At 41.8% G+C, this 24,509-nt stretch overlaps 1 protein-coding gene across 17 annotated transcripts in view; it reads left to right on the forward strand.

The window, feature by feature from the left end:
* TACC2 (transforming acidic coiled-coil containing protein 2) overlaps positions 1–24,509 on the forward strand; it is a 162,246-nt gene that overhangs the window by 99,660 nt on the left and 38,077 nt on the right. For 15 of the 17 annotated variants that reach the window (XM_077930301.1, XM_077930304.1, XM_077930307.1 and 12 more), the window contains 2 exons: positions 11,945–12,093; positions 18,405–19,725. The exons of 1 other annotated variant lie outside the window; for it this stretch is intronic. In XM_077930301.1, coding sequence (XP_077786427.1) covers positions 11,945–12,093; positions 18,405–19,725 — 1,470 coding nt within the window. Of the gene's footprint in view, positions 1–177; positions 325–11,944; positions 12,094–18,404; positions 19,726–24,509 lie in introns of those variants that run through there. One more of the 17 variants, XM_077930317.1, reaches the window with a different exon arrangement.

Consider the following 24,509-nt stretch of genomic DNA (forward strand, 5'->3'; position numbering starts at 1 on the left):
TGGCTGCTTCCAAGGGAAAGATAATTCAATTTTGCAGGCAGTTGTAAAAACAGATAAAAGCTACACCCTTCTGTAGTTACATACTTCCTAAAAGAAACACATTCTGAAATGAATTTAGAGAGGATTTCCTTTTGGTCTCTGTAGAAAACACAGAATCATTATCCAGCAAGTCTCAAAGAACAAGGGATCGGAATGTGGTCTCTCAACCTCCTGACTCCCAGAAACATAATTCACTGTAGCTTTTCCAGATCCAGACAGATACATCTGCCAGAACTACATACTCAACTGAGAAATGGAAGACGTGGGTAAAGTGTCATTGGAATGGTGAGGAGTTTGGGGTTTTCTTTGATAAAGCTTGTATATGGAGACTAGCAGGGATGCCATAGAAGTGGCCATAAGAACCAAGTTTATGGTCTTGGATGGCAGTGGGGAGGTTACACATAATGTTAAGTGTATGGTTTATTGTGTCTGTCTTCATTTTTTCTTTTGTCTATTATTTTTTAAATTTTGTCCTTTCTTTCTTAAGAGCCATGATCAGGATTGTGACTGATGTGTAGGGACATGGGCTTAATCCTTTCCTCCTGTGCCACTGTGGTGTAGTGGTTAAGAGCAGTAGATTCGTAATCTGGGGAACCGGGTTCGCGCCCCCACTCCTCCACATGCTGCTGCTGGGTGACCTTGGGCTAATCACACTTCTCTGAAGTCTCTCAGCCTCACTCACCTCACAGAGTGTTTGTTGTGGGGGAGGAAGGGAAAGGAGAATGTGAGCCACTTTGAGACTCCTTAGGGTAGTGATAAAGCGGGATATCAAATGCAAACTCTTCTTCATAATTCCAATTAAAACCACCCCTGCAGCTTCCTCACCATGGGAAATAGCACAATTTTGGGTGGGAGCGAGCGGAGCATTTCTCTTTCCTACACATCATGCTCTGGATCCTGATCATCTCCCTGCTCAGCAGCTGCTTAAAAAAGCAAACAAACAAAACCCCTAAACATGTTTAAATGTGATCACACCTTTAATGCCTCATGTACTTTGGACATTAGAAAACTTGATGTTTCCTAGCACAAGAGCCTATCGAAAGAGCAGGAGAGCCAGAATCTGCTTTCCTATGTTCTCTTCCTGGTTGGGAAGACTGCCTTTTCATGAAAGCTAAGCATGGGTAGCCTTTGGCAGCAGCTTGCTATCAAACATAGGAGCTTCCCATTTTTAGAACAGATGGGGCACCAAAGAAGATGCTGCTTACGGTTGGCTAAATATTGTGGGATTATTTCCTGTCTAAAAAAAAAAAAAAAAAAAAAAAGAGGCGGTGTAAGCATTCAATGTGTTCAGTACCGAAGAGTTTATTGTCACTTACTGAGCTGTGGTTTAAACCACTGTGCCGCTTGGATTTGCTGATTGGAAGGTCGGTGGTTTGAATCCCTGCAACGGGGTGATCTCCTGTTGTTCGGTCCCAGCTCCTGCCAACCTAGCAGTTCGAAAGCACAAAGTGCAAGTAGATAAATAGGTACCGCTCTGGCGGGAAGGTAAATGGCGTTTCCTTTTTTTTTTTTACAATTAATTTTTATTCAGATTTCCAATAACCAATCCATTTACAATTAAAAATCTAATTTAACTTATACATTCTTTTAGACTTCCATCAGCCTATCTGACAATTTTCATATTTATCACAACTTCTCACATTTCATACATTTATGTTGCACTTTGACAATCCCTATTTTATCTTCTCTTTTAAGCGACATTCCAGTTTATTTTTTTCCCCACAGAGCTTCCTGAAATCCAACAAGCGTTATTTCCTGGTCACACACAGTTTTCATATACTCTGTAAATTTATTCCAGTCCTCGGTGAATCTCTGATCGCGTTGGTTTCTAATTTTTCCAGTTAATTTATCCATTTCTGCGTATTCCATCAGTTTCATTCTCCATTCTTCCCTCGTTGGTGTTTCTTCCTGTTTCCACTTTTGGGCCAACAAAATTCTGGCTGCTGTTACTGCATATCTAAATAACTTCACATCTTTCTTTTCAACATCCTTCCCTACTATACCAAGTAACAATGCTTCTGGTTTCTTTACAAAAGTATATCTCATCATTTTTTTCATCTCATTATAAACTGCTCTGGTTTCGGTGTTCTGTTGTACCAGAAGCGGCTTAGTCATGCTGGCCACATGACCCAGAAAAACAGTCTGTGAACAAACACCGGCTCCCTCGGCCTGTAAAGCGAGATGAGCGCCGCAACCCCAGAGTCGTCTGCGACTGGACCTAATGGTCAGGGGTCCCTTTACCTTTACTGTCCTTTAGTCACCTGGATTGTATGCACTAAGGGTGGTAGTGATGTGAGGTTTTCTCTGTCCTTTTCCCATTGTGGATTCTAAAGTCTGTGAATATGACCAAGGGAGTGGTAGGTATTTTGGACTGATTAACTTGTAGTAGAAGGGCAGTTATGTGCTAAATGGAAGCACATTCTTCTTGCATTTCATGGTGCCAGTTTTTAAACCCAGGACTAGAGAGATAGGCCTGATTATTATTTTGATCAGACATAGGAAACAACAGAAGGAAAAAAAGTCTTTTATTATTTAGCTTTGTTGTGATAAGTCTAATAAATATGTCCCTTTAAAAGAAAGCTTCTAAAATGTAAATGGGGAAATCCAAAAGTAGGGAGATAACTGGAGTTAAAAGAATAAGAATAAATGCACCTGGAGACTTTATTGAATGTACTTGGATGTGCATTTTACCCAGCATGCAGTGTCATAATTCTTTGAAGCTGCTAATAGGATATAAATAGCTTCAGCTCTAATAATGCTATATAGCTCTGGAAAGAAAAGAAGCAGGGAAATTATACTAAGGCCTGTTATACCAGAGTGCCTGTATTTCATGGCTAGAGAGAAGCCCGCTGACCAGATTAAACCATAATGAAATTGTTCTCTGATAAGATCAACCACAGCTGCTTTTTAGCAATTAAACTGGTAAGAAAGCAAGCTATAAACAGACTTGCAGCCTGGGTCTAAGAAGAGCTTGCAAGTGTTTCACTGAATGAAGTGTGTGTCTCGTCAGAGGATGGGTCACCTGGTGCCATCTTTGTCTTTAAAATGTCATTAAAAAACCACACCTCATACTCCTGAAACAAGTTCCACCTTATTACCTGTAAATAGCAGTTTGCTGTGTTCATGGCTTCTGGATGATACACCCCTAATTCTCTTTTGAATCTTGGGAGTCAGGTGCCTTAAGCATTGCTCAAAGTTCTGCCCTAAAATTTAATTTCTTTTTGAGTAAAACGACTCCGGCAACTCCATTTTTAGGCAGCTGTGACACAGTTTGAGAGGTATGTAACAAGTACTGTAGGATTCCAGCACGGATGAGTGCCATGTTTTATTTTGCCAAGGGCAGCCAAGGAAATGCATAAATGTACAAAACCCAGCAATGATTTTGCTTGCAATGGAAAGGAATTGCACGAGCATGGATAATATTTGAAAAGCTCCTTAATTTTACCATCAAGCTCAGGCATTTCCTTTGTTACCTCTTCGCTGTTATTTTTCTTACCACCATTGTCTAGACATTGTGGCTGGCTTTGCAGTTCCGTCTCCCACTCACAGTGTGGGCTCATTGCGACGCTTGATTTAATCATAGGATAGATGATCTTGTCACTGAAAAGCCTTACAATGGTATGATAGCAGGCCATTAATAGTTAATAGTAAAGACAAAAAAAAAAAAAATGCCCCAGAGGACCTATCGGCCAAATGGATTCCTGTGCCATAATGGTGAAATGAATATACTTCCCCGACTTCTGAAGGAGGGTGGCTGCTAAAAGGTGGTTGTGAGGCAGTTCCCAGCAAGAAGAATGGGAATGAGTTAATCACATGGCTTTAAATGGCACCTGATAAATTACTGACCCATCAGTTTATATAGGTCAGACTTAGGTCAGCTCTTCTGTTCATCATGAGGTGAAAAAGGAAGTCACAGGGTAACTATTGCTCTATCAAGGGATACAGCATCACTATTGGGAGAGCGCGTAGGTAAATTTATATATATTGTTTCTTTCAAATAAATAATTGTGTGCCTGCATCTTTTTAATTGGAGAGCCTAATCCAATAGCATTTAAAAAAGCACAAAAGCTCTGAACTTCTGGGTTACATGCAACATTAAATCAGGTGTTGTCACTGTAAATGTCAACTCTGCATTTAATTCTTTCTCCACTATCATATTGTTGCATATATTGCTACCCTTCACCAGCAACATCCAAAGATGAACACAGGCTGAACATTATTTGTAATGGATTCTGGGAACCCATTTTTAATTTATGCATCTTTAGGAGGAATCAAGTTTGAAAGTGACAGATGAGAATAAGACAACAGGATTTATTACCTTTTGCCCGTTATTTCTCTCTAGAGTTGTAGGAAAGGCCAGCTTTTAATGGAGCTTGGGTACTGTTGGGAACACTGAAATATTTTCTCTTTCTTGGTGTATGGCTGACAAAGGAATCCAATAAATATAGACTTGGATTGTAGTCTTGTTTTATGATGCAGCTGCTATGGACAATTTGGTGTACGATGGGGACACAAAGTAGATGCAGCAGAAATGAGTAATAGATACCACCCCATTATTAAGACTCATAATTCACTGTCTGCGTGTTTTTCCTTGCAAGGGGTTTTGGATTCCAGAATTCTCCCTGTAGGGAACCGGATGCATATTCACCATGATGGCTAATATTGGGCCAGGTTGACATTCTGGTTTTCAGATGCCCACAACTTATTTTGGGAAGTCATCAAAGCTACTGAGTTTTATGGATTTTCTTGAGTCCAACCTGGACTGCCACATCTCCCCATAACTGAATTGCTGGCTCTTGCAGTTCTGCTCTGATGTGCAGCTGCCCTGGTGTTGTGAGCTGGAGTTACAGTGGTACCTCAGGTTAAGTACTTAATTCATTCCGGAGGTCCGTTCTTAACCTGAAACTGTTCTTAACCTGAAGACCACTTTAGCTAATGGGGCCTCCTGCTGCCGCTGCGCCACCGGAGCACAATTTCTGTTCTCATCCTGAAGCAAAGTTCTTAACCTGAAGCATTATTTCTGAGTTAGCGGAGTCTGTAACCTGAAGCGTACGTAACCTGAGGTACCACTGTACTTACAACTACAGCTGGTCAGATCAGGCAGCCCTTGCATACCTCAGCAGCCCAATGCATGTGATATACAGCTTGAAAAACATGTATATCGTGCTTCACGCATCATGATGGAGTCCTGATTTGAATGTAATCCATTGCTTCTCTGAGAAGATGAGCAGAATACAAATGGCAATAGTAATAATTAGACGGGCAAATTAACAGAAGGTCCCAGGTTCATTCCTCAGCATCTCCAGGTAGAATTGGGGAAGGGTCCCTGTCTGCTCCAGTCATTGTAGACAGTACTGAGCTAAATGAACCAATAATCTGATAAAGGGCAGCTTCCTTGTGCTCCTGTTCCTGTATGACAAATAGCTCAGTCAGTAGAGCACAAGACTCTTGATCTCAGGGTCATGGGTTTGAAACCCACATTGGGCAAAAGATTTCTGCATTTGCAGGGGCTTGGATTGAATGACCCTTGTGATCCCTTCCAACTCTGTACTTCTATGATGGTCTTAAACTAACTTAAGAACAAAGTATTAACATACAGCTGATTACTGGAGTAAAGGAGCTATGTATTTTCATGACACAGACTGGGTTTCAGCATATTATTCTTGTACAGTAAGGTGTCTTTTTTCCCCTTTTCCTTTTTTGCCTAAAAGGTGAACAAGGTTTTGACACTAAAGGAATGTGTTTTGTGTCACACTGTAAAAGCCATATGTACACTGCCTGGCTTGATCCTCATAGCCCCAACAGGATACTAAAATGTCTGAATGAATTTCTTTGTCCTCACGCTAATATTCCTGACCCAAATACTTTAAAAGGAAATAAATGTGATTAGAGGGAAAGGGGTTCTCAGCATATAGCTTCACGATAAGGCACAGCAGTGAGAATTCTTAAAACTTTTTTTGTTTTAAGAACCACTTTATTATTACACGTTTTCTTCAAGGCTCCCCGCCCCCCCCCCCCCCGCCAGCATCTACCATCCTGGCTGCTTGTGTCACTGAACTAATTTGTATCGACTTCAGCAACCCCAAGCCCTGTACAATTAGGCCATCTAGTCTGGCCTCCGCATGAACACAGTCTCACACATTTCAAAAGATTAGTGTGCTCAATAGAATAGTGCCAGTCATTACAGTGTGCCACAGACCGAGTGCACAGCAGATGTGTACTGTGCAAGTTATTACTTTTGAATAAGAATGTATCTGTTGCAATTAAAGGTTTCAACTAGTCATACAACAGCAGCAAGGAAAAACCAAGAAGCCTCAGATTGTATCACCCAGCATGGGTGAGCTGACCAGGGTTTCATGCAAATTTTCTTAGAAAGGACGAAGTTTAGTTTCTGTGAAAATATCCATCTTTGTGGGGGGGGGACTTTAAACACTCTCCCTTGCTAGACAGAATGCCAGTATACTCCATATTCTCTAAATTTCCGAAAATCAGTGAAAATGCTTGTGATGGGATTGTTCTCAGAGCTAGAGCTGCGCATAAGGAATGTGGCTTGGTTGTTCTACAAGAACAGATATCTGCCAGTACCATTATAAACTGAACTTTCCCTGCTTTCCATTTCCTCATACATATAGGATTCTGGCCCTTTAAAATAAAGCACTTTCCCAGCAACACAGATTCTCATGGGAAATCATTAAAATATAATATACTTAACATTTGTAAAAGTAAAGGGCGCCAGGATGGTTAATTCCAGTCAAATTCGACTGTGGGGTGTGGTGCTCATCTCTGCTTTCAGGCCAAGGGAGTCGGCGTTTGTCTGCAGACAGCTTTTCCAGCTCATTTGGCCAGCATGATTAAACCACTTCTGGCACACTGAACACTGTGACGAGTGCCAGAGCGCATGGAAATGTCGTTTACCTTCCTGCTGCAGCAGTACCTATTTATCTACTCACACTGATATGCTTTAAAACTGCTAGGTTAGCAGGAGCTGGGACAGAGCAACAGGAGCTCACCCCGCCACGGGGATTTGAACTGCTTTCCTTATGATCTGCAATCCCACAAGGCTCAATGGTTTAGACCACAGCGCCATCACGTCCCTCTTAACATTTCCAAGTGTTCAAGTCCTTCACATGTGTTATTTGAGTGTAATCCTTGCAATAACCCTGTAAGGTTAAGTATTTATATCTCCTATATTGCTGATGAGACTGAAAGAGTGAGGCTTGTCTGAGGTGGCCTAGTGAATAAATGGTGGAGGCAAAATCTGAACATGGGACTTCTTGATTCATAGCTCAGTCTCTTATCCTCTACTAGACTACTGTACTTCACATAACCTACATAGATCTTATCCCCTCCCCCTGCCCAATTGTTTCCAGGGAGAGGTAGGGAATGAGCCTGGGTTTAATTTTCAGTAGTTCAGAATGTGAACTCCTAGTTGAGTGTTAATCTCTTTCCATGTGTGTGTGTGGGGGGGGGGGATGTAAATGGGGTTATAGCATGGGAAAGCATACAAATCTGAGGGCTGCTCCTGATCTCTCTCTGGAGAAAATCTAGGATGAAAGAGTAATAACTTTCTGAGGTGATCCAATTTTTCAGTTCTTAACTGATGATATAGGGTTATTGCAAAAAGGAAGCTGCAGAGAGCAAGCGAAACAGGAGTACTTGCCATACAGAAGTTAAGTTTGGCAGAGTCAAATAGTCAGCCTTTTTTTTTTCAAGAAAAGAACTAACACTGTGTGTGTGTGTTCACAGCTTTTATTCATATTTTGGAGCTCTCAAAGGTGTTCTGAAATGTTAAAATCCTCTGTGTCTCTGCTGCTGTTCTATGCATCAGCTTTTAATGTTAAACCATTCAGTTTCCAGACACTCAGGTTATAATAGTGCCATGGGTTCTTGATCTTCAAAGCAATGAACAAACAAGACGGTTGGATAGGATTTTAAAAGCTGAGAAGCACCCTGGTCACTGTTAATATTTGTCAGGAATGTTTCCTCATAGACCAAGGATCAAGGACGACTTCTTCATATACTTAATTCTTAGGGCACAATCTAGAAGAGACTGCTACAAGATATTTGCTTGAAAATTCACCCATCATAAATACAGTCATACCTTGGGTTGAATGTGCTTTGGGTTGAGCGTGTTCGAGTTGCGCTCCACGGCAACCCGGAAGTAACGGAGCGTGTTACTTCTGGGTTTTGCCGCTCGTGCATGTGCAGAAGCGGCAAAATGTGATCCACGCATGCGCAGACGCACCGTCGCTTGTTACGTTTGTTTCAGGATGCGAACGGGGCTCCGGAACGGATCCCATTCACATCCCGAGGTACCACTGTAAATTTATGTTGGTCAACATGTCTGCTGTGCAGACAGTTGTGAAATCTGTTACCTGACCTGGTCATGTGTGCCTCTACCATAGACTTCCATATCTGGATAGGATTACCTTGCCCTGAAACAGCAGGTCCTCTACTTGAAGGTTCTGCTAGACCCTGCTCTGTCTCTTGAGGTCCTTTGTAGCTTCTGAGGCACACAGCACCTTAGCAGCTATAACTGGTCCACCAGCTGCAACTGCTCCTGCACGGAGATAGTTTAGCCATGATTATCCATGAACTAATAATACTACATGGCCACCTCGAGTGCTTTTGACTGGCTGTAATGTGTCATTGATCTGTAATAACACTTTTTGTTTGAGTAGATGGAAGGCAGAGTAGACGGAAGGCAGTGTGGGTAGGCTCTGATTTTTGTGTGCTTGGAATGTAACCTACTGTACAAAGGCGAGAGTTGCATCCATTGTGCCACCCACCTTGCTTCTGGCCCCACCCACCCATGTGGTCCCTGGAAGGTTGCCCACGAGTGAACGTGTCCCTTAGGTGCCAGTGCTTAGCCTGTTAAGGTCCTAAACAACTTCAGACCTATAAAGAAGCACCTTCTCCCATAACCAGCCAATGCCCTTGTCCAGGTTCCTCCAGCATTGTCCTCTAGGGAAAAGGTTTGTCAGCTGTAGACAAAAATTCTAGACAAAGTTGTTTGGTGAAATAAAGGGTGAAATAAATGTGCTATTTTTGAACCACACATTACTGGCAAGTGTTTGAAACAGGATACTGAGCTGGTCAGCCTATGTATGCTGGAGACGCATATTTGAAGCACCCCTAAAGAAAACTGCATTTTTTAAAAAAAAAAACACCTATTTTTATCAACGACAACAATGTAGGGTTTTCCCCCCTGTTCCAGCAGAAATGTTTTATTTTTCCTGATTTAGTGGAGGGCAGCGAGGTGAACCCCAATCATGCTAGAGTCAACATAGTTTTCACCCGTGATATTTCAAGAGATTGAAATGTCCCCACAGGAGTTCTTTGCCAAGACCTGTGGATTTTATTTTTCTTTTGCAGAAGCTCTTTGTTCACACTGATTCACAGCCTTAATGCATTGGGAAGTGGGGCGGGGGATGGGCATAGGTCAGAAGCAATAATAACAATAAAAACGGCAACTGATGCCTTTGCACGCTTCATAGACATGGATTGAACCTGGAGACAAAGGACGTGTTTGGGGAAGCAATAATAGTCTGCTAGAGTGTTTCTGTCAAAGGCATTTGTGCATGTTGGTGTCCCCGTCCCTGGCTAGAGATAACTTTATTTGCAACAAGCTTGGCAGAAAAATAATAACCTGGGAACAGTATTTAGTAGAAATCATTTGGCTGCCTCCAGGTGTAGTAATAGGCAAATAAGTTCCAGAGAGAAAGGTATGTTCTAAGCAGCTGCGTGCTGTTTCCCATTGTAGTCAGGAAGACTAAAACCTCATTGGCATTCTGCAGAGATAACAGAAGCGAATCCGGTCCATCAAACCACTTGAGCTGTCAGGAGCGACACTGGGGGCTTTTCACCCGCAGCCCACACAGGCTTTATTGTACGGAGAAAGCGATTTAAGTGAATGTAATAGGAATGCAAATCCAGCAGTTGCTCTTCGTCACTTTAAGAGAAACCCTCTCTTGTGAATCTAGCAATTTGTTGCTTTGCAAGGATCTGCGCGTTTTCCTTTTGAGTCTGGCGAAGTCAGGGAAGACCTTCATCTTCTCTACTGTGGATCTATCTGGACGGCTTCTAGACTGCTTCCTCAGGAGGAAATGGCTTTCACCTCATGGCAAATTTTGTCCCCCATGCAGTGGACGCGTTGGATGTGGACAGCTGTGAGAAGCAGCGGAGACTACAGTCTCCAAGCCATGCAGCGAATCGCTGGAAATAGGCAAGTCAGCCCTAGTCCTGTCTTTCAGGAAACTGTCACACCATTAAATTCATTTTATCAAAGGCCAGAAGGAAAAGCTGCGATTTGACTAGCTGAAATGCTTGCCTAAGCAGTTTTCAAGGCAATAGTGTGCTACATTGTTTGGATTTTTAAAAATATATCCATATATATATATAATCTCCATTTATATATATTTGTATTTCAGTGTTCCCCATCCCATTCCAGTTCATTAAAGGAAACAATATCCATTCAGCTTTAATTCTAGAAAGACTACATCCTCAATCAATTGTCTGCTTATTTAAATTTTATTATTGTAGCCTTTGTATTTCACCATTCCCATTAATCCATCACATCTTTATTATATCAATGTTTCTGTTCTGCCTCACTTATGATAACGTTGGCTCCACTTTGCATCCTCGTGTTTCACTTGTTTGCTGTCATCATATTCCTTCTGGATTATTGTTACTTCTTCTTCTTCTTATTATTATTATTAGGCTGCCTACCTCCTGTACATTCAAAGTACATTTTTCCTCCAAAGAATCCTGGGAACTGTAGTTTGTTAGGGTTTCTGGAAGTTGTAGTTCTTTGTGGGGTAAACAACAATTCCCAGGGTTCTTTTTTGGGGGGGGTGCTATAAACATATGGTGTATCTAAGTTTGGGACAATGTGTTTGGTGGAAGTGTGATCTGGATAAACTGTATAGCAAGGTACATAGATTAAAAATAAGACCTTGAATGATTGAATTCTGAAGGGAGATGGGGTATCATTTCAGATAGTGAAATGGGCACAGAGGTTTTGGCAGAAGGAGGGTTGGTGGAGGGGAAACAAGATTCAGGAAGATCCATCAATCTGCTTTTGAAAATATTTTAAGTTTAATTATAGAAGAGCAGCATGCACTAATAACATTTGTTGTGATTCTAGCTGCAATATCACCAGGGAAGTGCAATCAGGCACCTCTCTCCCAGTTTAAGGAAAGGAATTTGTTTAATTTGCCTGAATTGATAGTACACAACTTGCGAGTGAGCTGGAAATAAAGATAGCATTTGTGGTATGAAGTAAGGAGGCTAGTGTGAAAATGGGAATTCCCAATCTCCCTAAATGGTCCCCCCCCCCCCATCTGAAAGCCTAGGCAGCACCCAATGTTACTCAAAGCCTGTGTTCTCTTGTTTTGTAGGAACTCACACTCTGCTGCATATCAAGGTAGATTGAACTGGGATTTAAAAGAGCTTTATGCAACTCTCTTAAGGGTATTTCCTTATTAGGTTTGCTTGCGCTTTTGCCAAGGAAAATTCCAACATCTCATTGAAAGGTCCCATTGGCATTGTTTTAGTTTGCCTGGGCTGAAGTCTCCTTTATGTTGAAAAGGCAGGCTTTTCCAGGCAGTATTTTCTTTATCCTGTGTGCATGTTTGCTTTTGTGACGCCTTGACATCTTTCATGTCAGTTTTTCTTCAGGGTGAACCTGGAAACATGATATTCTGTTCCAGAAATCATGCTGCAAAAGGAAGCTCAATATCTCTGAGAAATGCAGAGGTATTCTGGCCTCAAATAGAGCTCTCTGCGTTTTCCAAGTATCGTTTGTTGTGTTCTGTTTTGTGCAGGTGATTTTGAAGAAGTAGCCTGTATGTCCCTTTTTTCCCCTTTTCTTTTTTTACACCTGTATTTTTTTGTTTGTGTCCAGGAGTTCAGACTCTGAAGAAGCCTTTGAGACACCAGAATCTACAACTCCCGTGAAGGCTGCACCCGTGCTACCACAACCACCGCCGGAAGTTGCTGTGTTTGACATAGAGGAACAGGAAGTAAGACCTCAGCTTCCATCCGAGGACACAGGTAACAATTATACAATGCATGGGATGGTCACCAGGGCATAGCTCCCTCTGCTTCCTGCAAATGATGATGTCATTTAGTTTTCTTGAGATGAAGCTGCACGTTTTAAGTTTAGAGACAGTCTCTAAGGAAAGGATCAGAGCTGTAAAATTTCTTGGGAGCTCTGAAGGAGCTGAGTAACACCCACCACCCTCAAAAAAATCCAATAGTGGAGGAGGATCTGTTGGAGTGTTAATGGTATAAACCTCCATGTTTTGCTCAGCCTGTATATATGTTTAAATAAACCATATATCACAAAATTGACACAAACTTTCTGTGAACCCCTTCTAAAAGAAACTGAAACCTGAGTTCATGCTGCACCCCTGAGGGTAACACTATGAAGCAAGCTGCTGGTTTTTCTGTTGAACTGGAGTTCTCCTCCCATCCCTTTTGTGCCACACTGACTAGATGGTCTCTAAGCTATTATACAATTTTAATCCACTATGGGACTCCACCTACTCACTACTTGGCTTGTTCAGTAGATATACAGAATAGAGGCTAAGGAGTCAGTCCCTGCGTATTTTCTTGCAGCACAGCATCCGCGGACTACACTACTAGTATTTTGTGTGTTGTACAAGCTTATACCAGCTTGTGAAGTCTTAGGACAGTAATTTTAGTATCTCCTACTTAGAACCACCAAGCTGTGGCTGTAAAGATAAGGCACTGGAAATTGTGGGCTCACTGTTGAGCTCTTTATTCCAGCAGCAAACCTCTGATATCAGTAGAAGCCACTCAAGAAGGTAGCGCTGAATGTCTGTGCACATCTCAGTTGCTTGGGGTATGGGAGAAGGCTAATGGTCTTAGTCAGATATCCTTAGTTTTCTCTATAAAGCTCAAGGAAGTCAGGATAAACTAGTCAAAGCAGGCAGCTGTACCTGAATTGGTCACATCTCCTTGATGCGTGTGCACAGGCTTTTTTAAGGGTCAGCATGATTTGTTCACATTTTATATGATTACTACAAGAAAGACATGCAGCGGTGGCATGCAAACACACAAAGTGTGAAGAGCCCTTTTACTATTGGGATTTTCCAGCAGGATGTACATACCACCCCCTGCTTTTCGTTTGTCTTTTCCCTGTTTCACGTAGCTTTGTATTTATTGTTATCTGAACAAAAAAGAAGTTAATTTCCCCCATTTGCCAGAGAAATGTAATTGAGGAAGGAAGATCACATATGCTAAATAGGATTTGGAGTGCAGTCTTTAATTACAGAACTAGACTGTAATTCATTCTAAACTCCCTGATTCTTCACATCCTTTTTTGCTTCCCCTCTGTCTCTTTTTCTTCAGTCCCCCTCTTCTCTCATTCCACCTGCCAACCCTTAGGGGAAAGTGCCTCTGCCTGTAGTTACTATAATGCACTGTGCTATATTCATAGTTGTATACTTTGAAAATTCTCCTGAGATAAAGGAAGTAACCTGGACTTGCTCTACAAAGTGCAATGTTTTCATGTTTCAATTATGTTTTATAACACTCCTATTTTTTATCTTTACCTGTGGTCCTTTTGGAGGATCTCCTATTACAGGTAAATAGGTTAAATAGTGCAGTCAGTACAGCATAAGACTCTTAATCTCAGGCATGCCCACTTGGAGCCACACATTGAAGGCAGCTCTGTTGCAAAGCTCTTGATGCAAAAAGGCACCACAAAAGTTAGCATGAAAGTGAGAAACATACATTGTACTTTCAGCATTTGACGAACTCATATTTTTGCCTTGGTGACCATCTCAGTTCCCAACGTCCAATATGGTCTTTGCCAGACTCGATGTGTAAGATGTATATGTTCCTTAATGCAACAGCAAAACTCCAGCCTCTGCAATTAAATGTCATGAGCAGCAAAATGCCTTTGTTGAGTCTGCTTTGAAGTTAAAGGGCAACATTCCTTTCATTTCTGACTCAGTTCTGGTGTCAAAAGGCTAGGGTGTAAAGAAGCTTTCTATAGCCACAAAGCTGCATTGTTTGATCATTCGAGTCTCCCTGCAATAGCCCTTCTGCCAGATTTTCCTCTCTACATTAATACATGTCACAGGGTTCTTACGGTGGTGTCACAATGCTATAGTTAACAAAAGCCCACGTTTTCTAAGCCTTGCATGCACTCCTAAAGCTGTAGTTACGTACACCGTGAATGACTCTGTAATAGGCTAGTAGATGACTTATAGAATTGGGTGATTTGTATCTTCTTTTTTTAGTAATAATTTGAGTAACCTGTTGCGAGTGTGGGGGAATGGTTTGAGAAGGCACATTTTTGCCTGTTTCATCTGGCAGGAATGGGGAGCCGCTCAGCTGGTTTGGGCCAAATTTGGTGCTCTCTAAGCTGGTTGTCAGGCAGTTGGAAAGCACTGAGCAAGGGACTTGGACAGGTGGGGCAGCACAGCTTACCTGTCAACCATTTGACATCATAAGGACATTGGGTGATTGTCTGGAATATAGTTTCCCCCCACCATAAAAGTTGGCCCACGGAGGAGTGAAAAGGATCTGGATTGCCATGCCAAAAATTGTCACTCACTCCTGCATTAGGTTAATCCATATTTTAACAAAAATTTTGATTTAATGCATATACGTGATTCGCTCCTCTCACTCTGCTGACTGTGCTGTGTAAGGGAGGAAACAAGCCACAGTCTGGCTTGCCCTGCAGAAGCCCAGGATCGGGGCTTGTTTCCTCCAAGCCAGCCAGAAGTCGTAAGCCAAGGACAACACTTATGTTAAACTATGGCTTAATCACAGAATTGTAGAGTTGGAAGGAGCCCTGAGGATCATCTAGTCCAGTGCAGGAATATGCAGCTATCACATACAGGGATCAAAATTGCAACCTTGGCTTTGTCAACACCACACTCTAACCAACTGAGCTATCCAGGCTGATAAGCTGCTGTCCGGAAATACCATTACATATTAATTCTCTCATTATCCTCAGTAAAGGTTCCTCCTAACATTTCTGGCCATGAGAAGATAAATTATAAATGTATGAGCCGCCACAAATGGATTTCAGAAAGGGAGCGAGGCTAAAAAGACATTTAGCGATTCAGGACTTGGGGCTTGCACCCCTGCCTCAGCTGAATACATAATGCAGAAAGAAAGAAAACACCCACCCAGGAATGTTAAAGAATTAAATGTTAAATTGCTTATGTGCTAACAAAAATATGTAGCTTAAAACTGGTCTTCATTTCGGGGTAGCCAATATAACACTGGTTTTTAAAAGGGGATCCAGGAAAGTACAGTTCAGTTAGCCTAACATCCTTTATCGGTAAACTGGTGAAGAGCATTGTTAAAGGTTATTTGGTCAAGTATCGAAGAACAAGTCTTGCTGAAGAAAAGCATCAAGGCTTCTACAAGGGGAAGTCCTGCCTTAAAAAGTTCTTTTGAGTGCATCAGCAAACATGTGGAAAGAGGTAGTTGCACAGAAGGTTGGTCGTTGCCACTGTCCACCTTCCCACTCGCCCAGTCTGTGGTGGGGCAGGGGGCCAGGAAAGGGAGAGGGGCGCCAGGAAGGCACTGGGCACAGGTGTTCATTGCTATAACCTGGCCTTCTCCTGCCCTTGCTGCCACCCCACCCTATTCCAATCCTAGAAAGCAGCAGCACTGTAGCAGCTGAGAGGTTGGCACAGATGCCGTGATTGCTGATACCATTTAATATTTGTTTAGCCCACTCCATATCCGGAGCACTATTTACGTCAAGGTACCTGATTTAAATCATTCAAATTGTGTTGCTTTACTAATAACACAATTCTATGCATATCTCCTTAGAAATAAGTCCTATTTAATTCAGTAAATGTACTCCCAGATAGATAGCTACATAGGATAGTAGCCCAAGGCCTCACTGTTTGAGTAGGTTCTATTACTTCTGAGTAAATGTGTCTAGGATCATGCTACATGATTACAATCCTATGCATGCTTACTTGGGGCCAAGGTCTGTAGACTTACTGTGGATGTGCTCAAAGTTGAGCTGCATTGCATTGTGTACATTTAAATTAAAGCAGAGCAGCTACACGAATCTGTTAGGGTCTCCTTAACAGGAGCTGGATCAGTGTCCAAAAATGAGCTCATCGTGTGAAAAATGAACAGCAGCTCAGCTGGCAAGAGTAACTCTAATTAAAAAGCACACAACAAGAGCAGAGCCAAACACAACCCTCAGAGTGGGAAAATCACCCTTGCATCAACCCTATTAACAATGGGTTTGATGGGAAACTTGGATTATTTTTGTGTGAAGAATAATGTGAACTTACAACAACTGCTTCTGTATTTTGGAATGTACAAATGTGTGTTAAAAGGTAAAGGTAAAGGTACCCCTGCCCGTACAGGCCAGTCTTGACAGACTCTGGGGTTGTGCGCCCATCTCACTCAAGAGGCCGGGGGCCAGCGCTGTCCGGAGACACTTCCGGGTCACGTGGCCAGCGTGACATCGCTGCTCTGGCAAGCCAGCGCAGCACACGGAACGCCGTTTACCTTCCCGCTAGTAAGCGGTCCCTATTTATCTACTTGCACCCGGGGGTGCTTTCGAACTGCTAGGTTGGCAGGCACTGGGACTGAACGACGGGAGCGCACCCTGCCGCGGGGATTTGAACCACCGACCATGCGATCAGCAAGTCCTAGGCACTCAGGTTTTACCCACAGCGCCACCCACGTCCCACAAATGTGTGTTACACATACACAAAAATGCATGGGAGAACATGGTCATGGGCTTCATGTGTAGTTTGGCACATTTTTCTGAGTGCACAGTTTGGCAACTTTTTTGAGCAAAATTCCAGCGTTCCTGTCCCTCTCACATATGCCATCATGTGTACAGCAATTCCACATTGTCTGTGCCCTTCCATCAGTTTCAGCCCTGTGAGATCTTTTTGTGTTTATCTTCCTGCTAAATTCTCTGTTTATGATCTTAGTATATACCCACAATGCAGGAGTAAAATGCAAGACTTAAGGCTTGTTTTTCCCTAAGCATCCCGTGGAAATGATTTAAAACATTCTTTTTAAAAAAATAAATAAATGAGGATCTAGCCTATCAGAGGGAGGCCTAGGCTTCCTTCCTGACATTCTGTTGGCCTTTAGTTCTTATGAACATGATGTATAAAGTATGCAAAAGCTACGCAATATGACTCTGAACCCGATAATTCTTAAAATATATACACTGATTCCACATAGGTCTCATCTATCCCATAATTCAGCTTTGTGGTTCTTAAATATACTTCACACAGTGGGGAAGGAATGAGATACTCTACTAATCTAATCACTGTTTTTTTCTTTGATGATCACACTTTTGGAAATAATTTTGAAGGGGGAAGACTTAATTAAATAACAAGTCTGGGCAAGAAAATGACTAGCGTTTAATACTCATCTTTCATATTATAATAATGGCTGTTTTGTCAAATAATATTTTTAACAATTGAACAGGTTTTCAAAAGGGGCAGGATGGGTGTGTTTCCAAATACACAGTATCTTTCATATAAAATGGCCCCAATTTGAATCAGGCCCCAAATCAAGCTTGTCTTGGCTCAAATGGAGGCTTCCACCATTTGTAGCCTAACTTTCAGAAAAGCAGTGTTTAAGATATTAAACATGTGTTAAGCTGCCAATAATTGTGAATGAATAAAAGTGGCAGCAAACCATTTTAGCAGGCAGGCAACTGCATGCATTTTACTTAATTTATTTAGTACATTTATATGCCACCTCTCACCCATCATGGAACTCTAAAGTGGCATTGACCCCTTAGCTTAGGTCTTGCCCTAGACCTGCTGAGCTTGAGCAAGGCGGCTGCTGCTTCATCTGCCCACAAACTGTGCCCTGGCTAAAACTTCCATCTGTCCTTTTCTCTTCTTTTGGTTGAATTTAGACCCTATGATTAACCCTCAAATTTCTTTAAGTTTTGTCATCTTTTCCATGTAAATAAATGAAACCGAAAGTTTAATCTGCAGCTATATTCACATAACCACAATTGCTTACTGGACTATTGAAATAAGTTGTTAATACTCTTCTGGCTTTGCCCTGCATGGGGTCCAGTGGGCTTCATTGGACCCCATGCAGAGTAAAATAATCGCCAGAGTGTTGAAGGGAAAACTTGGGCATTTTATCATCTGGGTGTTCAAATGCTGACAGCTAGTAATCACCATTAGCAATTTGTTCTTTATGTCCTATTTTCTGCTTGGTGGTAGAATGGAAGTAGAAATGTAATTGTTTCTGCCCATGGAGGTGCAGTTACAATATATGATTGTGTAGAGATAATAGTGTACCCACCCAATAGCTATTTGAAGTTAGACCTTCCTGACGGATCACTTTCTCCTTTCCCCCCCTAGGGTTTTGTTCGGATACAGTCTCAGTAGCTGATGTTTCACATAGCGAATCGGTCGAAGAAAGCCCATTCCATCCTCCTCCCCACTCGTTTTCTACTGTTTTTGATGAGGACAAGCCCATCGCTAGTAGCGGGACTTACAACTTAGACTTTGATAGTATCGAGGTTGCAGATTCTTTGCAAACTGCTGACTCCAGCTCTCTGGACACAAGAAGTTGTGACACCAAGTCACATGTTCGAAGAAAATCCACAGACTCCGTTCCAATTTCCAGGTCGACTTTGTCTCGGTCCCTTAGCTTGCAAGCTGGTGATTTTGATGGATCATCTTTTCTTGGCAATAGCGAGGCAGCAGGTTCAGCAACAGATACGTTTTGTACCGGTTCAAGCAGTGCTTCCAGTACTCTTAAGCGCACAAAGAAGCCTAGGCCAGCTTCCTTAAAGAAAAAACCATTGGCCAAAAAACCTCCAGATGTCCCACCGGTGAAAGAGCCAGAATCATCTGACATCAACCAAGATTCCATTGCCTCAAGTGAAGAAAAAGTGTCTGAGGAGAGGTTGGGGCCGACAGAACTTGAGTGCCCAGAGCCTGTCCAAACTGCTGCTGAAAAAGAGGAGCCCTCTGAGGCCCAGGCAGCAGCTTGTCCGTTTGACCCAACTAACGTTGATGAGATTAGCACATTTGGTGCTGGAGACAGCAAAATACAGGACTCTCCTCCTCCTAGCAAGAAACCTCCACCTCTTACGACGGCACCGGAAGCTGTGGAGGTGACCCCATCAGACACTGGGGGACAGGAAGATCCTCCAGTGAAAGGCTTATCTGTGAGGCTGGAATTCGATTATTCTGAGGAAAAAGGCAGCGGCGAAGAGCTACACGAAGGCTCGCCTCTGCCCAAGAAAGTGGGCAAAAAGCCTGGTGCCAAAATGCCACTGAGGAGGCCAAAGACTAAAAAGGCTGGGGAGAAACTTGACAATGCCCCCACCACCCCAACCAAGGCCCCTGTGGATCCAAATGAGATTCCTGTTCCCAAAGGCTCTTATACTTTTGATATCGACAAATGGGATGATCCCAACTTCAACCCGTTTTCTTCCACTTGCAAAATGCAAGACTCTCCTAAATTGCCTCAGCAAACAACAGCGGCGTACAGTTTCAATCCAGATGTGTGTGAGGACTCTATTGACCCTTTCAAGCCTTCTTTGAAGGTAGCTAGCTCTCCCACAAAGTCTCCAGCCTCCTTTGAGATACCAGCTAATGCCAGTGAGATCAATGGAACGGAAGGGGACAGCTTAAATAAACCAGCAAAAAAGAAGAAGACCCCACTCAAGACGTAAGTCAGAATGTAGAAAAATTAATATGCAGTATAAGATCCCACCCGCCAAAATGATAGTGCTTCTACACTTTCTTATACAGTCGTACCTTGGATCCCAAATGCCTTGGCTCCCAAACAAATTGGCTCCTAAATGGTCAAAACCCGGAAGTGTGTGTTCTGGTTTTTGAACGTTCTTTTGGAAGCCAAATGTCTGACAGGAGCTTCCTACAACCAATCAGAAGCTGTGCTTTGGTTTCTAAGTGTTTTGGAAGTCGAACGGACTTCTGGAACAGATTCCGTTCGACTTCCAAGGTATGACTGTATTTACATTTATGCAGCATGTTGTGTTGTGAGTATATTACAAGAGAACAAAGCTAGTGATGAACTATTTTCATTGCTACCTCAGCGCTTCCTTCTCTAGCAATCTTTGGTGTTGGAAGCATTACAATTTTGTTCTCTTTTGTTTTATGGTCTTCCTCTATTGGCTTTGATAAGGCTTGGCAACTCAACCCCTGTTCATTGCACAGCATGTAGAAATGAGGCTTTAATTTTGCCAAATGTGTAAGGTGTTCCACTTCAGAGAACGGTTGTCTCCTTAACTATGTCTGCGTCCAATGAGATTTAAGGTGTCTGGCAGAAATTGCTTCCATTTAAATGAATGATGGGTACTCAGACCTGCAGTTAAAGCTGAGATAATTTCAATACCTTTCAGACAGTTTTCTTCCAGAATCCCATCATGCTCAGCAAAGACCTTCAAATAATTTTTCATAAAATACATATACTTTTCTTCCAGATTGCATGTGGCAGTGGTATGTGATACAGCTTATCAATTCAGTGGAATAATAAGAACTGTTCTCAGGATTAAGGGCTAATCTGTAAAGCCTTAAATCATGTGGATAAAATTTATGCAGAACTGAACTTGAAGGAAGCTGTTCACATAATCAAAACACGGTCTCTCTCCAGAGTAGTTCTGCTTGTTTTAGTGGCTGACATATTGTGTGGAGATGTATCGTTTAACCAAGAAACCACAAATGCGATTGAAGTGAGTTTATTCTGTTTTGCGAGTTCATGCCATTCTTTAAGTAGAGCTACTCTTGGGTTAGTGGTTTGAAGGAATACTTCCTGGAGGTTTCACTTCAGACTGTAGGATATTGTTTCAGATGGGGATTTTACCTTTATTAATGAAATATGAAACTGTTGGTAACATTTTGGTGATTACATTTGTATTATAGTGTGTTTGGCAAGAGAAATAGCTAGTTTGGACATCACATTTTTAAACCATGGTTTAGTTTAAACTATGGTTTAATGTGAATGGGCAGAAAGCCCTGTTGAGTTCAATGGGATTAAGTGTGTAAAGGACTGCAACCTTGATTTTTGAAGATGATGGAGTGTGCAGCGTCTTATGCATCAAACATTATGACATTTCAAAAGTACCTTGAATTCCCTGAAACTCCTCAGGCACAAAACGTTCTCTGGTTGTCAAAATAAAGCCTGTGTAATATTTTGGGATGGTATATGTTTGGGCTTGGTAAAGTGGAGAGCATGATAAGAATGTGATTTCTTTAATGGTACAAGGCTATTCTACAAGATACAAGGTGTGATTATGGGTGAGACCTTCTTTAACTCTTACTTCATTTATGCTTCACCTTTCTTCCATCTTGGAACTTAAGATGGGGTACATTGGGGAAATCTCCTACCCAGACCGTGAGCAGATTCCCTATATTCCTCATTAGCTTTCATATAGTTGGTTACTGCAACAGACCGTGCTATGTGACCATTCTTAGCTCATTTCCCCATTTGAGTCCACCATAGAGACAGCTGTGCATCCTACTAGAAGTGTTAGACAGTTTTGAGAGCAACCTATTGTTTTCTCAAGACTACAGCTTCTTTAAGGTTGCTGTTTCCAGGGTCTTGCAAGATAAATGGCACCCTTTCTGGGACACCCCAACCTTTCTTTTGAATTCTCTTCCGTAGCTCCACACACCTTGAATGTTGTAGCTATTACATTTCCTTAGAGGGGCTTGAACAATTGTTCCACAGTGGGTCTTGAATTAGTGACCTGAGGGATCTTGAGTGTGGATTTAGCTGACATTACAGTGTTCGGCTTTGTCCAAAAGAGAGAACTACAGGGAGACTAGCCATTGAAGCTGCCATACAGCAGTAGACAAGAATGGACCAGGAAGTAATCCCTGACTCCCAAATAAAAGCCAAATGTCAGACTAGTTCACTGGTGTTAACAGCTAGGAGATTTGATGTTGCTAACCTCATACTGCCTCTGTGAGGAGATGGGTCTATCAATATTTTTTGTTGCTTACAGAATCCCACTGTGACACTAAGCTTCTATTCTTACACACAGTATGCAAAATATACAATAGCTTATGTTTAGTGACATTTTACATTTCCAAAGGGTTAACCTATGTGTTTTAGTTAGTTTCACCAAGATTTGCCTCCTGCTAACAGCACTGAGGAGGATTTGCAGCCAAACAAAACCTTGCTTGATCACTCTGCAAAGTCATGTATGTTTGTGAATGAGAAGTTTGCAAGCTGTGTCTCATAAGAGATATTGAAGAATTCATTGCAATCTTTGTCCAGTTTAAACAGGAAAAATAAGACAGGAAGCTGTTAACGAAAATAGGTAAACCATCAATTTGCAAGTATGCCAGAACTGTAGCTAAATCAAGATCAAAGTATATGTGCATATCATATTTCACTGATTTTTGTCCATCATTCTTGGACACAGCAGTTGGAGTTAAAGTGAAATACGCTCTATTTACATTTACTGCTAAAAGAAAAGAAAAGAAATGTTAAGGGATCAACCAATTGCTGTTGAGGACATATTACATGTATCTTTCTACTTTAAGTATTCAAACATTTTAAACAGTTGATCCAGTGGCCTTTATCCAAAATTTAAAGCATCTAGGCTGATCTAGCTTCAAAAACAGTGCCCCATTTTAGATCTGTCTTAGGAAGCTGTTTGATGGCAGGGAAGCATCTCAGGGGACATATGTTTTGATATGAGTGGTGTCAGCTTTCAAAATCATCTTGCTGAAAAGAGATGGCATTCAGGCTGACAAGTGCTGAGGAGAGTAAAGCTGTATTTTCACACCTTTTGTCACACAAAAAATGCAGTAGTTGGTTTTGTGTGTGTGTGTTTTTAAGTTGAGCTGTCAAGATTTCAAATTCCACAGTAGCTAAGGCCTATGAAGATTTAGAACAGGGATGAGAACCTCTAGGTGTAGCAGGATTCCACCAGCCTTAGGAAGCATGGCCATTGGTCAACAATGATGAGAGGTGCCATCCTGCAACATCTGGAAGGCCCACAGATTCCCTATCTCTGATTCATAAGGACGTTTGTAGATGTGTGTTGTGTGTGTATATATTTTAAATGCAGGGTTAAGTAAATTCTCATTTGTGTGCAACTTCCTGTTAATGGGTTCTTTTTTTAAAAGGGGAAATAGCCACAGGAAGTTGCAATCCTAAGTGGAGCAGCAGTGGAGGTGTATCTGCTTAATTCCCCACGCAATTTTTTCCCCAATTCAAAATTCTCACCCCAGCTTCCTTGCTTCCTGCATGAGGAAAAGCATTTCTGATAATCTTGAGCGGAGGGGAGAAAGCAGCCTATGGGCATCTCCCACACCCTCTGAATGCTCTGCTCAAAAGAAAGTTACAAGTGACTGCAACTGTCACCCTTTCGTAGCTTTCTACAAGTATAGCTTGTCTATGTCAATGGCAACAAAGTACCATGATTTGTTTTCCCTGAAACTTAATCAGTGCCCTTTCTCATTTATGCATCCCGTGCAATTAAGCTAAGCCACCCAGAACCACGTGAAGGTAACCCACTGCTAGTGTTTGAAGTGGCAGGGATAGACATCAGCTTTGAAAAGTAGCTTTTATGGAAGAAGAAAGCATTTGGATTAGAGGGGAAAGACACACTATCTAATTCTCTCCCCACCCCTGGATAAAGATGTTGGGCATAATCCAAGAACAGCAAGTCTCATTGATCAGATTTAAGCATTTCAACAGGGGTTTTAGTTCACCTGATTTCATCTATGACCTTGGAAGGTTTGCTACCAGTGTTTTAGGACAAGGTGTGGGTTTCCTGAAGCAGAAACAACCTGTGGTGATTTTCCACAAATGCAATTAATGGAGTGTCTCCTTTGTGTCAGTCAGTTCCTTCTGTCTGTCTGTCTCTCTCTTTTGTCTTACTTGTCTTAGGATGGTTGAAGATGTGATGTCTGTTTGTTCTCTGTTGTAAGTAATTTTAACCCTAAATGTGCTTGTTATGGACAGGAATGCCTCATTTCATTTCATTTCATTTCTGCTAATTTGGGTTGTGGGTTTCCTTTGGTATCGCTGGTCATCATAGCTTCAGAATCAATTAAACTGTTTTAAACTGTTTTACCAGTTTGCATCACATTTGTTACATGAAAGGGAAGCTGCATGTTTGTGGATAAGCTTAAACAAAACAATTATTCCTGTTAAATAAACTCATGATTAAATACCCCCCCCCAGTTTCATATTTCCAGTTTAATTATTAGAAATTTTATTTGTGTAGTTAGCAGGCCGCAAATGGCATGTCACAGCTTTGCAAATCAGGCAGGGGGTTGGATTCTGGCACTTATCCACCACAATGACTTGCCTTGATCCATGGAGCCATGGCAAATCACACTTTTTGCATTTGTTGCACATTCACACTTTTTAAAGATGAAGAACAATGGGTGTCTTTTTGTTTTTTGTTTGCTTTCTATGACAGTGAAGAGGTGTAGTAAATATGTTTTTATAAGTAATGCACAGCTATTCAG

The sequence above is a fragment of the Podarcis muralis genome, chromosome 6 (assembly GCF_964188315.1).
Source record: "Podarcis muralis chromosome 6, rPodMur119.hap1.1, whole genome shotgun sequence".
NCBI lineage: Eukaryota > Metazoa > Chordata > Lepidosauria > Squamata > Lacertidae > Podarcis > Podarcis muralis.